The 16,123-nt window shown below is 41.6% G+C and overlaps 1 protein-coding gene across 1 annotated transcript in view; it reads left to right on the plus strand.

The window, feature by feature from the left end:
* Positions 1 to 4,943: 4,943 nt before the first annotated feature.
* Positions 4,944 to 16,123, plus strand: part of GOPC (golgi associated PDZ and coiled-coil motif containing) — a 45,072-nt gene continuing 33,892 nt past the window's right edge. The window contains exon 1 of the mRNA XM_068985085.1: positions 4,944 to 5,231. Coding sequence (XP_068841186.1) covers positions 4,944 to 5,231 — 288 coding nt within the window. The remainder of the gene's footprint in view (positions 5,232 to 16,123) is intronic.

The following is a 16,123-nucleotide window of genomic DNA, read 5'->3' on the forward strand; positions in this document are numbered from 1 at the left end:
CTTTGGCAATAATGGGTCTTTCATGGTTCCATATAAATTATCAAATTATTTGTTCTAGTTATGTGAAAAATGTCATGGGTAATTTCATAGGGATCATGTTAAATCTTTAGGTTTTTTTGGGTAGTATGACAACATTAAAAATAATAGGAATTTTAAAAATTACTTTTTGCTATGTTTTGTTTTAGATTTGGGTATACAACGCAAAATTAGTATCTTAAAATTTTAAAGTATAGAGTAAGTAAAATAATTCTTGAAGCCTAAATTATGCTGGGTTTATTAGTGAAATCACTAATAAACTGTTAAATGAACTTTTCTCTTTAGGTTGGGAAAAATATTCCTTGGATTTTAAAGGAACATATATTTTATAGATATTCCTAACTGTTGAGCTAATATGAAAATATATTTAGTTTTACTCTCTAGCAGGTGTCAAAGGTATATCTTAAAAAGTGACTGTCTTTAGAATTTTCTAAGTAGACTATTGTAATGTCTCAATTTTTGAACTGATCACACATATTTTCAGCATTCCTACTAGATTCAAGACCCTGTGTTAGGATCTGGGATTCAAAAATAAGCAAGATACCATTATTGTTACTAAAAAATGTATGGTAAATGCTGTAACAGGTATGTGCAGAAAACTAAACAGGGAACCAGAGAAGGCAATGGCACCCCACTCCAGTACTCTTGCCTGGGAAATCCCATGGACGGAAGAGCTTGGTAGGCTGCAGTCCATGGGGTCGCTAAGAGTCGGACATGACTGGGCGACTTCCCTTTCACTTTTCACTTTCATGCATTGGAGAAGGAAATGGCAACCCACTCCAGTGTTCTTGCCTGGAGAATCCCAGGGACGGGGGAGCCTGGTGGGCTGCCGTCTATGGGGTCGCACAGAGTCGGAAACGACTGAAGCGACTTAGCAGCAGCAGCAGCAGACAGGGAACATGTCCACAGACCCACATAAGAAAAAAAAAAAAAGGTTCTTCTTGGAAGAAGTTTCTGAGCTAATCTACATCACTGCACCAGAATTCTCAAGTTTTAAAAACAAGAGGGCAAACAGTTGTTTCATTTGTATATGAAACAGAAATTACCAGGAGGATGAGGTTAATAAGTCACTTTGGAATGCCCAAACTTATTCAGCATGTGTATCAAAGAGCTTCAGATTATTAGCAAATATCAATAAATATAAATAATACATATAAGTATGTATGTACTTTCCTCCCACTGCTCAAGTAAAATGCTAGTGGATTTTCCCCCTTATTCATTATACAACTATTTCCAGTGACCAATGGTACTTAATACCTTTTTCTTTTCCTGGTAGGATTACTGGAGAATAAATGAAACATGTGAAGCTTAGTACAGGGCCTGGCACACAGTAGCATTCAATAAATGGTAGTCTCTCTCTACAGTTCAAGGTAGGTTTCCAAGTCCACTCAACTACAGTGCCTTTGCAATTAATGATGTGCTAATTAACGTTTCGGCTTCCCTGGTGGCTCAAATGCTAAAGAATCTGCCTGTTGAAATCCATACTAACCTCACAGCTAATTACCACTACCCACCAAAGAAATCTTTAACATCTTCCCTTTTTTCCCAGTTTCCTCAGTCCCCCACTGTATTCTTAGTAATACCTTATGGTAAAACTCTGTAGGGATAAGTTCTTAAAACAAGACTGTCACATTTAAGTTATATAATAAATTTTTTTATCACATAAACATGATTCATGAAACAGTTTTTAGAATTTTATGCCAATGCAATTGCAAATACAAGTATGAAGATTTTATTACCCCAGGAAATTAAGTCCCACAAATATTGAGATTATATACAATTCCAAAGACCAACACAAAGCAACACATGTAGATAGAACACACTGACAATAGATGGCAGCACTAGAACGTCAAACCAGGCCTTTCACATCCGTGCTAGGCTTGACTTGCAAAAGTGCAGAACCCCAATCAAGGTGGGCAAAAGATAACGTCTACCAAAAGGGTGCTCATGAGCATTTGAAATAGTCACGTAGCACCAAGGAGCAGCACATAGGGACGAGGAAGCTGCTACATAGCATCGGAAGAAGGGACAATATGAGGTGACAGTGTTCTGAGTTACAACGGTGTGACTTGTTGGAGTGGTTGTAAAAATTGTACACAGAAGTGGAGTCGGGTTCTTCAGTCCTGAAAATGGAGTTATTCACCAAGGATCAGAGCACTGGATATACATAAATACTTAAAATTCATTTTGGTTGTGCCCATACAATATGAAGCTGAATTTTTAAAAAAAAATTAAATTTATTTTCAGGTGTAGTTTATATAAACTAAAGAAAGTGGTAAGCAGTAGAATGGGCTTCCCAGGTGATGCAGTGGTAAAGAATCTGCCTGACAATGCAGGAGACATGGGTTCAATTCCTGGGTCAGGAAGATCCCCTGGAGAAGGAAATGGCAACCTACTCCATATTCTTGCCTGGGAAATCCCAGGGACAGAGGAGCCTGATGGGCTACAGTCCATGGGGTCATAAAAGAGTCAGACATGACTCTTACACTTAATTTTGGGGAATAGTTCTTATATATTAATCTGTTTGTATATGGCTTGTAACTGGGAAGGGATTATTTAAAAAAAAAGCTTTGGGATTGATTTGCCAACTTATTAACTTATACATGAAGAGATGGATTTCTGCATCCTTCTATACCCCATGATTAACAGCTAAGACTTTGGAGAAAAAGACATCTAGATTGAAATCTCACCTCAGTGGATTTTTAGGTATATACCAAGATTCTTAAATTCTCTGTGACTCATTTATAAAAAACTGAGAACAGCTAATTCATAGAATTTTGTGAGAGTCAAAGAAGCAAAGCAAATAACAAAATGCTTAACACATAGTATGTATTCAATAACTAAAAGCTATTATTGTGGTTTCATGTGTATGTGGCCCCTCAACCCCAACTTAACATTATTTTTATACTTTAAATTCCTGGAAATGGGATTGCTAACTGGACTATGAATAGGGAAAGTGGCTGGAAACTTGGTGGCTGTAGTAATGATGTTCTTGCAAATTTTGCAGATAAAAATTAAGTTAATTTGGGAGCAGAGATTGGGGGGTGGGAAATGCAAATCTTAGTTTTATATTATTTCTGGGTAAAACCTGTGTGAATGTGCCTAGTTAAGCTCAAGGAAAGGATCTGAGTAGTTTTGCTTAGCCAAGTTTGTTGAAGCCAAAAAACCTTATTGACTGATACGTTGAACAGTCTGCCCTGACCCAGAGGGCAAACTAACGCTATGATTTTTTATTCCTCACTGGCATTAGTGAGGGACCCACAGTGCAGACTTTGATGGAGATTAACTTGGAGAGTCTGTAGTTAGCCAGTGAAATATTCCCTTAGGCAATATCTTTTATGAGAGACAGTTCTCACCAGGCTACCATATCAGACTACTTTCTCCTTCCTTTTCAAGACTAGGCTGGAAGGGGATTGAGAGTGAGTAAATGGAATGGTAAAGAACAGCTGCTCAATACTCCCAATATTCATATTAAAGTTGTAGCTATGTGCTCTGCTAATGGGAGGGTCACATCTCATTCATTTTTGTGCCCCTGATGCCTCAACAGGGCTCTGCATTCAATCTGCCTATGAATATGTAAATCTTCATAATTTTGTTTCACTGAAATGTCACGTGTAGGAACACTATCCAAGTGTTTTTTTTTTTTTTAATAAGAACATCTTTTTAGGTAGTTGCTTTGGAAATGTATAACCTGTGGTGTGATAATAAGGAATGTCAAGTGCCAAGCCGGAGAAGGCAATGGCACACCACTCCAGTACTCTTGCCTGGAAAATCCCATGGATGGAGGAGCCTGGTAGGCTGCAGTCCATGGGGTCGCTGAGGTTCAGACGCAACTGAGCGACTTTTCACTTTCATGCATTGGAGAAGGACATGGCAACCCACTCCTGTGTTCTTGCCTCGAGAATCCCAGGGACAGGGGAGCCTGGTGGGCTGCCGTCTATGGGGTCGCACAGAGTCGGACACGACTGAAGCGACTTAGCAGCAGCAGCAGCAGCAGTGCCAAGCACTGCTAAGCATTTTACCTTATTACTGAGCGAAATAAAATTTGGAAACTGAGGCTTTGAGGTTAAAAAATACAACTAAGATGGCACAGCTAATAGGGGATAGGACTTAAAACTTGAACCCAAGGCTGTCTGACTTTTAATCACAAGAGGAAAGGACTCCTCTTAATTAAGCAACACCTGGTGAGCCGCTGTCCTTCAACTTTGCAGTTCTAGGCAGTTTCCATCCAGAATTTAAGGCCTGGTTTACCGAGAAGAGCAAGTGTGTCCACCCACCCCACCCACATCACCCGTAACAGGAACTCGACTGGAAAAGGTAAAACGTGGCCACTGCGCATGCTCACACGGCCCTTTCTCACCCTCCCCTGCCACAGAATGTTACCGCGGCAACTTTGTCGGACTACTTTAGAACGGTTCCTGCCCACTATGAAGTCAAAGGGGTGGAAGCTGTTCCTCTCTGCGACGTGGACACCCTTCTCTTCTCCGGGCCTTTCCAACTTGGAAGCCCACACCATGCGTCTCCCGGGGATTCAAGCTGGAGCTTGCCAGTTCTCAATATGGCCGTTGACAGGCCGGTCCCAAACGGAGGCTTTTCATAGGCCAAGGTCGCACCCTAGCTCCGCCCATTTCGTCCCTCAGGGCTGCGTCTGCCTAGGTCTTTTCTACGCATGCGCGGCGGGGGCGGGCCGCGAGGTGGGACGGCCCGCGTCTTCCGTGTGCCACCGCCGCCGCCTCTGCTCTGCTGCTCTTGCCCCTCCGGGGCTTCGTTGCCGGCGTTAGCCACGCGAGGGGAAGAGAGGGGACGGACGGAGCGTGCGTGCGCGGGGCTTCCCGCAGTCCCAGCAGTTCCTCTCGCGGGGTGGACGACGGGGTCAGCAGCAGTCGGGGGAGGCCCTAGACGGCGCCATGTCGGCGGGCGGTCCATGCCCGGCAGGGGCCGGAGGGGGGTCAGGGGGAGCCTCTTGCGCCGTGGGGGTCTCCCCTGGCGGAGTATCTATGTTCCGGTGGCTGGAGGTGCTGGAGAAGGAGTTCGACAAGGCCTTCGTGGATGTGGATCTGCTCCTGGGCGAGATTGATCCGGACCAGGCGGACATCACTTATGAGGGGAGACAGAAGATGACCAGCCTGAGCTCCTGCTTTGCGCAGCTTTGCCACAAAGCCCAGACTGTATCCCAAATCAACCACAAGCTAGAGGTGAGCCTTGAGCCCTGGAGGGGGTGGCATTCAGCTCCAGCCATCAGACTTCATTTAACGCACCGGTGAAAACTGCCAGCTCGGGTACCTGGGCTGGTATGTGGCGGGAGTGCGTGTGTGTGAAGGAACAGAGTGAGGTGAGGTGAGAGCAGGCAGAGCTGTGTAGGGTGACATGTAGGTCTCCTGGGGTCCTGAAGGCCACCTGCCTGGTATCTCTATGAGGAGGAAACAGGAGCTAATTCCACCTGTCTACTTGTGCCTTTTCGTTAAGAAGCCTAAGACTTCACAGAAACTCAAAGATGCTCCGTCATAAGAATATTTTAGCTCACCTTTTAACATTTGAGTTTTTAAGATCTAGTTTCACATTGCAGTTTGTATATCGCCAATCCTGATTATTTTGGACTATTTCAGGTCAATTTTCATTGTTGCACACAGCGCTATTCCTTGCCTGCATGAACTATTTAGGGGAATTTGATCAAAGCTTTTAGGAAAATGGGATAAGCAAGATAGGATCAATGTCTATCTCAGTTTACAGTTAGTCCTTAAATTACAGTCACATACCTCCAGAGCTCCCTACGATTATTCAGATGACTTCTAATATTGAGGTGTGTCTGTACTTTACTACATTTCCCCAAATCTGGATTTGTTTTTGACAGTGTGTGAAGAGCGATCATTTGCTTAAGTCTCTCATCTTGGTTGTGGGTGTGAGTGCAGTAGTAGTACTTCCCAAAAAACCTACCATGTTTTGCAGAAAATTAAATTAGCACATTTTTACAATGTTTAGAAATCATGATAGATTAACATTATTATATAAAGAGCATTTTTAATTATATAATGTAAATAAGAGAATGGGTCTTTCATTTTAAAATGGATAAAAATAGGATAATAAACGATATGCAAAGCTCTTTGACATTAGATTTCCTAGGAAATCGTTACTATCAGTTGTGTTGTTTGAGATTGCCCACTGGATCCAAATCAATATGAATATCAGAAATGCATTCTCTCCTTGCTTAGTAGTTAGCATTCTTTCTTTTTCCTGTCTGTCATGAAAAAGGTAGTATAATTTATCTTTGATGAGCATAGAATTGTATATGGGAGATTTTGTGATTCTTCTTCACTGAAAGAACTGTTAATTTCTTTTATCCTTTTTGAAAAGGTTGGAAGTGTTGACATAAAGCTAATCATTTATTAATCTACATCTGTGAAAATGTCTCTTGATTTCTTGATTCAGCTGTAGTTTCTAGAAGATGGCTATTTATTCAGGTAGTGACATTGCATTTGATGGTCTTTAGTAGCTTTTGCTATTCATCCTATACAACTGAGAGTTTTTACTGAGGACAGAAGAGCCTGGCAGGCAACAGTCCATAGGATCACAAAAAGCTGGACACAACTGAGTGAGTATACACACACACACTGAGGATAAACAGATTTTTTAAAAATGAAACAAAATCTAATTCATTTTTTAAGAGACTTACGGAAACTTTGATGTTTTGATGTCAGATTTTAAAAATCTAATTTTGGAGAAATGATTGTTCTGTGAGCAGGTGATGCTCAGTTTTTTCATCTTTAAATGAGTATTTAAAGTTATATTATGCATTTTCTTTTTGAGAAATCATAATTATGTATTCTGATTCCATGTCCTGGCTTAGAAGGTGGCTTTATTTCTCAAAACAAGAAATGCTAACCCATCACAATGTGGGCATGTTTATTTTAACATCCTTGAAGCTTTTGATTTGAAGATTTTAGAAAATAGGGGTTGTTTGTGTGTTTTTTCAGTTACAGTTGACTTCTTTGTAAGGTTATTGTTTCTCTATTTAACAGTTTCTACAGTTTTCATGGAATCCGCTGTGTATTGCTGAGGAGAGAGTCATTGTCAGTAGTGCCTTTCAAAGTAGATCTGCCATCGTATCATCTGCAGAATTTCAGAGGTGGCCCTGTGTACTTTTAGCAATCTTTTGAGATCTTGAAATTTTAGCAAAGATTTCATACTTTCTGGCCCTGTTTTATTGTTTAGTAAGTGAATTAAATTCATTTTATTGCTTTAAGGATATGGACATTAAGACATAATATTTGAGGTCACTTATGGTCTGATGTAGTGCACCAGATGTGCACCAAATTTTGGTGCTTTAATATACTTAAAGCATATTACCATAATAAAATATTTTTATAATCAAGAAACAGATACCTCCAAGAGTAACTTAGATTTAAATTAAACATCCTTCCAGATTGCCCTTCTTCTGCTAAGTTATTGTCTTTAGGCAGTTAATTTAATATTAATATAGTAGTTAGGAAATGGAGAAGGCTATGGCACCCCACTCCGGTACTCTTGCCTGGGAAATCCCACGGACGGAGGAGCCTCGTAGGCTACATGGGGTCGCTAAGAGTTGGACACGACTGAGCGACTTCACTTTCACTTTTCACTTTCATGCATTGGAGAAGGAAATGGCAACCCACTCCAGTGTTCTTGCCTGGAGAATCTCAGGGACAGAGGAGCCTGCTGGGCATCTCTGAGGTTGCAGAGAGTCGGACATGACTGAAGTGACTTAGCAGCAGCGGCAGCAGCAGTAGTTAGGAAAACAGTTCTACAAAAAAAAAAAAAATCAGAGGTTGCACTTAAAAAAATACATAAATTGCATCTATATGACCGCTTTTTTCCACAAGTTGTATTTGGAGAGAGGGGAAGGGGAGGGCAAAGAATTCAGAATATTTTGAGGTAGTGCCATTTTTAATCACTCACGTCTCTCTTATACTTCCCACCTGCTTGAGAGTCCCTGCTATGGTGAGCCACTGGGAACAGCTGTGGGGAGTCATAGGAACTGGCTGGGACAGTAGTAGTGGTAGGAGCCGCAGGAGTGGGTGTTGGAGAACAAAGGTCAACAACCTGTGCTTTATGAAAACTCACCTCTCTGCCTTGAAACACGGCTTTCTGCCTGTTCACCCCTTCTTTAAAACAACGGCTACACCGCATATCTTCTCTCACATCCTCCTTTCCCTCAGCAATTGCTGAGTCAGTATCGTTTTTAAAGTGATTTACCATTCAGAGCCATCTAGAGCTTCACTGAAAATGAACTAATATACTGTCCTTTTACTGCTTTAAAGCTATTCCTTTTTAGTTCTTTTGTTTTTAAGTGCATCAGTTTTATTGTAGTTTATTTAACATTGGCTGGTAACTGCTCATGAACAATTGTAGTGCCATAAAATGGTAGGTTGCAAAAATAGTAACCAGCTTTCCCCCCGACCAAAAAATCTTGCCCCCATTCTCACTTGTCCATCCTTGCTCTTTTTTTTTTGTTTGTTTTGTCCACAAGAGATATTAGTTTCCTGACCAGGGATCAAGCCCAGGCCCCTGGCAGTGAGAACACCAAATCCTAACCACTGGACCACCAGGAGAGAAGGCAGTGGCACCCCACTCCAGTACTCTTGCCTGGAAAATCCCATGGATGGAGGAGCCTGGTAGGCTGCAGTCCATGGGGTCGTGAAGAGTCGGACACGACTGAGCGACTTCACTTTCACTTTTCACTTTCATGCATTGGAGAAGGAAATGGCAACCCACTCCAGTGTTCTTGCCTGGAGAATCCCAGGGATGGGGAGCCTGGTGGGCTCTGGCGTCTATGGGCTCGCACAGAGTTGGACACGACTGAAGCGACTTAGCAGCAGTAGCAGCAGCAGGACCACCAGGGAATTCCCCATCCTTGCTCTTTTCAGTAATTACTACATTGATTTCCCTTTGCCCAAGGCCATTCATATTTAGTCTCTAGTACCATATTCCATACTTGGATAAACTGGGCAGCATTCTAGACTAGTGCAGAAGTATTTTATTTTTAAACAAGCAGTGGGAGTGTTTGCAGCATTGAACTTGAAGTTTAATATTGATCCAATATATATTTATTGAGTGCTATGTGCCATGTGCTGTGTTGGGCACTTGGTATACAATGGAGAGCAAATACAGATATAGTCATCATTGTTAGGAAACTTGGATTCTGTTGGGGGAATTTGTTGAAATAATTATCATATAAATGTGAAATTCCAACTTTGAGGAACTTAGAGTAATGAGAACCTGTTCTAGGAGATCAAGGAAGGCTTCTTTGGAGGAAGTGACCATTTGGTTAAAACATAAAGGATGAGTAAGAATTAATTAGGCCAAGAGAAATAGGAGTATCATTCAACATTCCAGTGGAGAGAACAGGAAATGGAAGCACCAGTGATAGGTGAGTGCTAATCTGTTTGAAGAACTGAGAGTTGATAATGTGTTATAAGCAGAGAGCAAAAGAAGTTTGAACAAGTACCTAGGGACTACATCTTTATGATTTTCTAGACCATGTAGTAGATTTGAGGACTTTATCATAAAAATAGGAAATATTTTAAGTTAGATGGTAATCTCATAGGAAATTAGAATAGTTCACTCTGGCTGTGATAAGGAGAGAGTTTGTGGAAATAAAATGAATAAATGCAGAAAACCATTGGGGGCTCTTAATTCTGATCCATGTGAGATGATGGGAGTAGGATAGCAGAGACAGAGGAAAGTGTTCAGAACAAGAGAGATTTGAGAAGTGAAAATAAACAGAGTCTAGGGGTGGGTTGGAACAGCGGGATGAGGGAATTCAGGATGATTCCACCGTGTCAATTGGCTGGATAAATGGAAGGACATGAGATATTATCAGCAATGACTATATTGCTAACTGCTGGTCAGTTACTATGGGCCCAGCTCTGTCCTATGTCTTCTATGTGTATTGATTTACCTATTTCTCAGAAGTCATGTGGGGTGGGTTTATTATTCCCATTTTACAGGGATTAAGTAAGGGGCCCAGGACTACAGAATACGAAAAACCAATCTCTCCAAAAACACATTTATCTGTGGTTGGGAAAGGAGGTAGAGAGAAAAGCAACCAGAAGCAGTTGAGTGTGGCTGGATAGCCGGGAGGGGGAGTTGAGGGGACGTACTGTTTTCACTTTTTTTTAATGGAAAAATAAAGTTAAACATGTTTGGAAGCTAATGAACAGCATCTAGTTGAGGGAAAATCTGAATATTCTAGGGAAAAAAGGGGGATTATCAGTAGCAGTCAGCTTTCTTTTTTTTTTTTTTTTTTAATTTATTTTTTTTTTTATTAAATTTTAAAATCTTTAATTCTTACATGTGTTCCCAAACATGAAGCTTTCTAAATGAAGATGAGGGTCAGAATACAGGTTGAGAGACTGATGTCATATTGAAAAGACAGCTGTTACACTTAAAGGGAAAGGAGAGATCATGAGCACAGAAGTGGGAGGGAGTGTTTTGTGTGATGGTGTCTTTATTCTGTATAGAATAGCAGCCTGGGACAACAACTGGACGTGGTTGAAAGTAAAAGCCCAAGGACAGTGAGCAAAATCTGAAATAGTAATGAAAGAGTGCAATAGCAAGTTGGCCAGTCAAATAGAAGGACTGCCAGGCAGTGCTGAGGTAATTTAGAATTACCATAAATTCACGGTACAACCAGTCTGCCCTGTTGTATGACTTTCTCCAGTTATACAAACAGTTCAGTTCAGTCGCTCAGTCGTGTCCGACTCTTTGCGACCCCATGAATCACAGCACGCCAGGCCTCCCTGTCCATCACCAACTCCCGGAGTTCACTCAGACTCACGTCCATCGAGTCGGTGATGCCAGCCAGCCATCTCATCCTCTGTCGTCCCCTTCTCCTTCTGCCCCCAATCCCTCCCAGCATCAGAGTCTTTTCCAATGAGTCAGCTGTTCGCATGAGGTGGCCAAAGTACTGGAGTTTCAGCCCTAGCATCATTTCTTCCAAAGAATACCTGGGACTGAACTCCTTCAGAATGGACTGGTTGGATCTCCTTGCAGTCCAAGGGACTTACAAGGGTCTTCTCCAACATACATAGTAATGAGAGTAATAATTGCATTCATCCACTGCCATAGCAGGAAGTTTGCTGTACACACAAGAGTGTTACTGAAATGAAAATGGTATTGGGGATGAAGAAAAGGAGATAATCTCTAAAGGAGTATAACCTGTATTTGATAATCATGTAGATGTGAAGGAAGAGGAAGGGTTGTGGGTGGCATCCCATTTCTGTTTGGGAAATGTATTGGTTGATACCTGCAGTGGCTTGAGTGGTGCTTCCCCCCAAATTCATGTCTACACACAGAACCTCAGAATGTGACCTCATTTGGAAAAAGGGTCTTTGCAAATGTAATTAATGTAAGGATGGAGATAAGGTTATAGCAGATTGTGACCGAGTATCCTCAGAGGATGCACAGAGACTCAGAGAAGAAGGCTATGTGAGGATGGAGTCAGAGATTAAAGAGGGACAGGCATACAAGTCAAACAGCCATGGCATTAGGAGACCGGCATGGGATAGTTTCTCTTTCAGGGTCTCCATGAGTCATGAGCCCTGCCACTACCTGGATTCCAGGGTCCTGCATCCCGAGCTGTGAGAAAATGAAGCTTTGTTCTTTGAAGCCACCTAGTTTGTGGTAATTTGTTAGGACACCCATAGGAGACTGATACCACTCACTGAAGTAAGGAATCCAGAAGACGGAGCAGGACTGGCAGAGAAGAGAATGGGTCGCATTTAGGAGTCTGTGTGTTGTTAAGATCTTCATCCTTTTTTGCATATTCCCAACATAGTTTCCTGGGCTTCCCTGGTGGCTCTGACAGTAAAGAATCCGCCTGCAGTGCGGAAGACCTGGGTTAGATCCCTGGGTTGGCAAGATGCCCTGGAGGAGGGCATGGCAACCCACTCCAGGATTCTTGCCTGGAGAATCCCACGGACAGAGGAGCCTGGTGGGCTACAGTGCATGGGGTCGCTAAAAGTCGGACACAACTGAGTGACTAAGCACAGCACAGCAACGTGGTTTCCTAATTCTTAACCCCTCCAAATCATCCTTTTGTTGCCAGAATTCATTCTAAAGTGATTCATATTAAGGTTCATATCAAAAAAGACAGCTCTGACTCTTACTCTCTTTGGATACCTCCTTATCACTGCTTCCCGCACGGCGCTAGTGGTAAGAACCCACCTGTAAATGCAGGAGACATAAGAGACGTGAGTTAGATCCCTGGGTTGGGAGGATCCCCTGGAGGAGGAAATGGCAACCCACTACAGTATTCTTGCCTGGAGAATCCCATGGACAGAGGAGCCTGGCAGGCTACTGTCCATAGGGTTGCACAGAGTTGGACACGCCTGAAGTGACTTAGCAGCCACATTATCACTTACTGGCTAAAATTCATATGCTGGCACATTGATCAGTGCCCAGTCTGTTTGTCCTTATCTCTCCTCACCCCTTGTTAGCTGCTTGTCTCTCAGTAAAACTGGTCTAATTTCTTTTCTCTGAGTAGGCCTGCTCTTTCTTGGCATCTCTACTTTGGCATAGACTTCTGTGTATAGTAACTTCTCTGTCCCTGTTGTCTAGAGGATCAAACACCCTCATCTTTCAAGACACCGCTTATATCACCATTTGTTTTGAAGGCTTTCCTCACCCAGCAAGCCTTAGTCATAACACCTTGAAACTCAAGCTGTTATTTTTGTCACATTGGACTGTAACTAGTGGTTGCCACATTTCTCTACTTCTGTAAAGTAAGCTCCTTGAAGGTCAAGATTTTGTTATAGGTGAGATTATCTGAACTATCAAATGGTTGTGAAAGCTGACTTTTGAGGGTAACAGTATCCCTTTGTGAACCCATTTTGGTTTCTGAAAATTGGTTGGTAGTTTCTTCTCTCCATGGTTCTTCCCACATCATATTGAGAAGTCAATAATTCTTTTCAGTGTGGTTATCAAATTGACTTATATATGTGGATCACAGAATTGGGCCCTTTTAGGGGCCAATTTTTGGAAATTTGGAACTCATACATTAAATATTAACCTTTCTGACCTGCTTGTCTCTGTATGTCACCTGCTAGGGGTTTTCGTATCTCAGACCTTTCCCTTCTCTGTGTATTAGCTGATCTCCATTCAGCATTCCCTTCTTTCTGACTCCCTTTGTTTCTTCTTGAATTGGTACATCACACATGCCTCTGTACAGGTGTTTACAACACTTTACATCATAATTGGAAATGTATTTTTAATGCCATTCTATTAGACATAAAATCCTCAAGGGCAGAATCCATGTCTTATTTATCAGTTTTTTCCTCCAGATCCTGGTACAGTGTATATACTCTACAAATGTTTATTTGAATGAGTAAATCATTTGAAACAACTTTATTTTGTTCTGCCGTGAATCCTCAGAGATTACCAGTAATCATTCCGTAATACAGGTTTCATGAGAGCTGGAATGGTGTCTCTCTGGGCAACTCTGCTATCCATTGTGTCTAAGATGGTGCCCGCCACATTATTGAATGACTGAATCAGTCACAAAGATATGATTTCTGAGTTACTATTCCATGGTATTCCATTTTAAGAACAAGTTGAAGCTGACTGAAAGTAACTTTAAACATCACTGTATTAGAGTACTGAGTATGGATTTAGTGTACTTGTAATGTTTCTAATATATTGGGTAGGTTCATTCTCTTCACTCCACCTCCAGTTTGATCATAGAGCAACTGAATTCTTTACATTAAAATGAAAACTGAAAGCATTTTGATATTGTTTGGAACTTCATTTTGAGGTTTAAAATACTTTAACTTTTAAAAATACACCACAGATTTATCTACTTTCTTCCATTTCAGATCCCCTAACTCTAGTTCAGTCACATTGCCTCCCATATTACACATAGCTGCCTTTTAAAAAACATAAATATGGTCATGTCATTCTGTTTTAAACTCCTCAATTGTACTTTGAGTTAATTCAGATTCTTTATCACTGATGAGCTCTCTGGGATCTGACCTCTGGATAGCTCTCCAGTGTCATATCTTACCATTCTTCCCATTTTTTCTGTATGGCCCAGTCCACGTGGGTCTTCTTTCAGAAACTAAAACAATAATTCTTAAACTTTTTGGCCTCAGGACTCCTTTACAATTATAAGGTCCTCAGAGAGCTTTTTATGAAAAAGAGAAATACAGGTTATATCTACTGGTATTTACTGTATTAGAAATTAAAACTAAGAAAACTAAATATTTACTGCATTGGCCAAAGGATTCAACAAGCTGGAATCAAGATTTCTGGGAAGAATATCAATAACCTGAGATAGGCAGATGACCCACCTTTATGGCAGAAAGTGAAAAACTAAAGAGCCTCTTGATGAAAGTGAAAGGGGAGAGTGGAAAAGTTGGCTTAAAACTCAACATTCAGAAAACTAAGACATGGCATCTGGTCCCATCACTTCATGGGAAATAGATGGGAAAACAACGAAAACAGAGACTGTTTGGGGGGCTCCAAAATCACTGCAGATGGTGACTGCAGCCATGAAATTAAAAGACGCTTGCTCCTTGGGAAAGAAGTTATGATCAACCTAGATAGCATATTAAAAAGCAGAGACGTTCCATTGCCAACAAAGGTCCGTCTAGTCAAAGCTATGGTTTTTCCAGTAGTCATGAATGGATGTGAGAGCTAGACCATAAAGAAAGCTGAGCACTGAAGAATTGATGCTTTTGAACTGTGGTGTTGGTGAAGACTTCAAGAGTCCCTTGGATTGCAAGGAGATCATACCAGTCAATCCTAAAGGAAATCAGTCCTGAATATTCATTGGAAGGACTCTTCCTGAAGCTGAAACTCTTAACACTTTGGCCACCTGATGCGAAGAACTGACTCATTGGAAAAGACCGTGATGATGGGAAAGATTGAAGGCAGGAGGAGAAGGGGAGAACAGAGGATGAGACTGTTGGATGGCATTACCGACTCTATGGACATGAGTTTGAGCAAGCTCCAGGAGTTGGTGATGGACAGGGGAGCCTGGCATGCTGCAGTCTATGGGGTCGGAAAGAGCCAGACGTGACTGAGCAACTGAATTGAACAGAACTGAAAAGATTCATTCATTGTTTCCCAAATGAACCTTTGCCCAACCTGGTATTATATCAGTTAAAAGTGGTGACAGGATATAGCACAGGGAACTAGTCAACATCTTGTAATAACCTATCATGGAAATAATTTCAAAGATAATATATGTATATGTGTATAACTGTATAAACATGTATAATCTTGCTGTGCATGTGAAACACTGTGAGTCAACTATACTTCAATAAAATGTATATATTAAAAAAGCAACAATAAACCCATTGCGTGTTCATATAATTATTAATTAAAATAACTCTCAGTTCAGTTCAGTTGCTCAGTCGTGTCCGACTCTTTGCGACCCCATGAATTGCAGCACGCCAGGCTTCCCTGTCCATCACGATCTCCTGGAGTTAACTCACTCACGTCCATCGAGTCCGTGACACCATCCAGCCATCTCATCCTCTGTCGTCCCCTTCTCCTGCCCCCAATCTCTCCCAGCATCAGAGTCTTTTCCAATGAGTCAACTCTTCGCATGAGGTGGCCAAAGTATTGGAGCTTCAGCTTTAGCATCATTCCTTCCAAAGAAATCCCAGGGCTGGTCTCCTTCAGAATGGACTGGTTGGATCTCCTTGCACTCCAAGGGACTCTCAAGAGTCTTCTGCAACACCACAGTTCAAAAGCATCAATTCTTTGGCGCTCAGCCTTCTTCACAGTCCAACTCACATCCATACATGACCACAGGAAAAACCATAGCCTTGACTAGACGGACCTTAGTCGGCAAAGTAATGTCCCTGGTTTTGAATATGCTATCTAGGTTGGTCATAACTTTTCTTCCAAGGAGTAAGCGTCTTTTAATTTCATGGCTGCAGTCACCTTCTGCAGTGATCTTGGAGCCCAAAAGAATTAAGTTTGACACTGTTTTCACTGTTTCCCCATCTATTTCCCATGAAGTGATGGGACCAGATGCCATGATCTTCGTTTTCTGAATGTTGAGCTTTAAGCCAACTTTATCGCTCTCCTCTTTCACTTTCATCAA

This window comes from Capricornis sumatraensis, chromosome 13 (genome assembly GCF_032405125.1).
Source record: "Capricornis sumatraensis isolate serow.1 chromosome 13, serow.2, whole genome shotgun sequence".
Taxonomy (NCBI): Eukaryota; Metazoa; Chordata; class Mammalia; order Artiodactyla; family Bovidae; genus Capricornis; species Capricornis sumatraensis.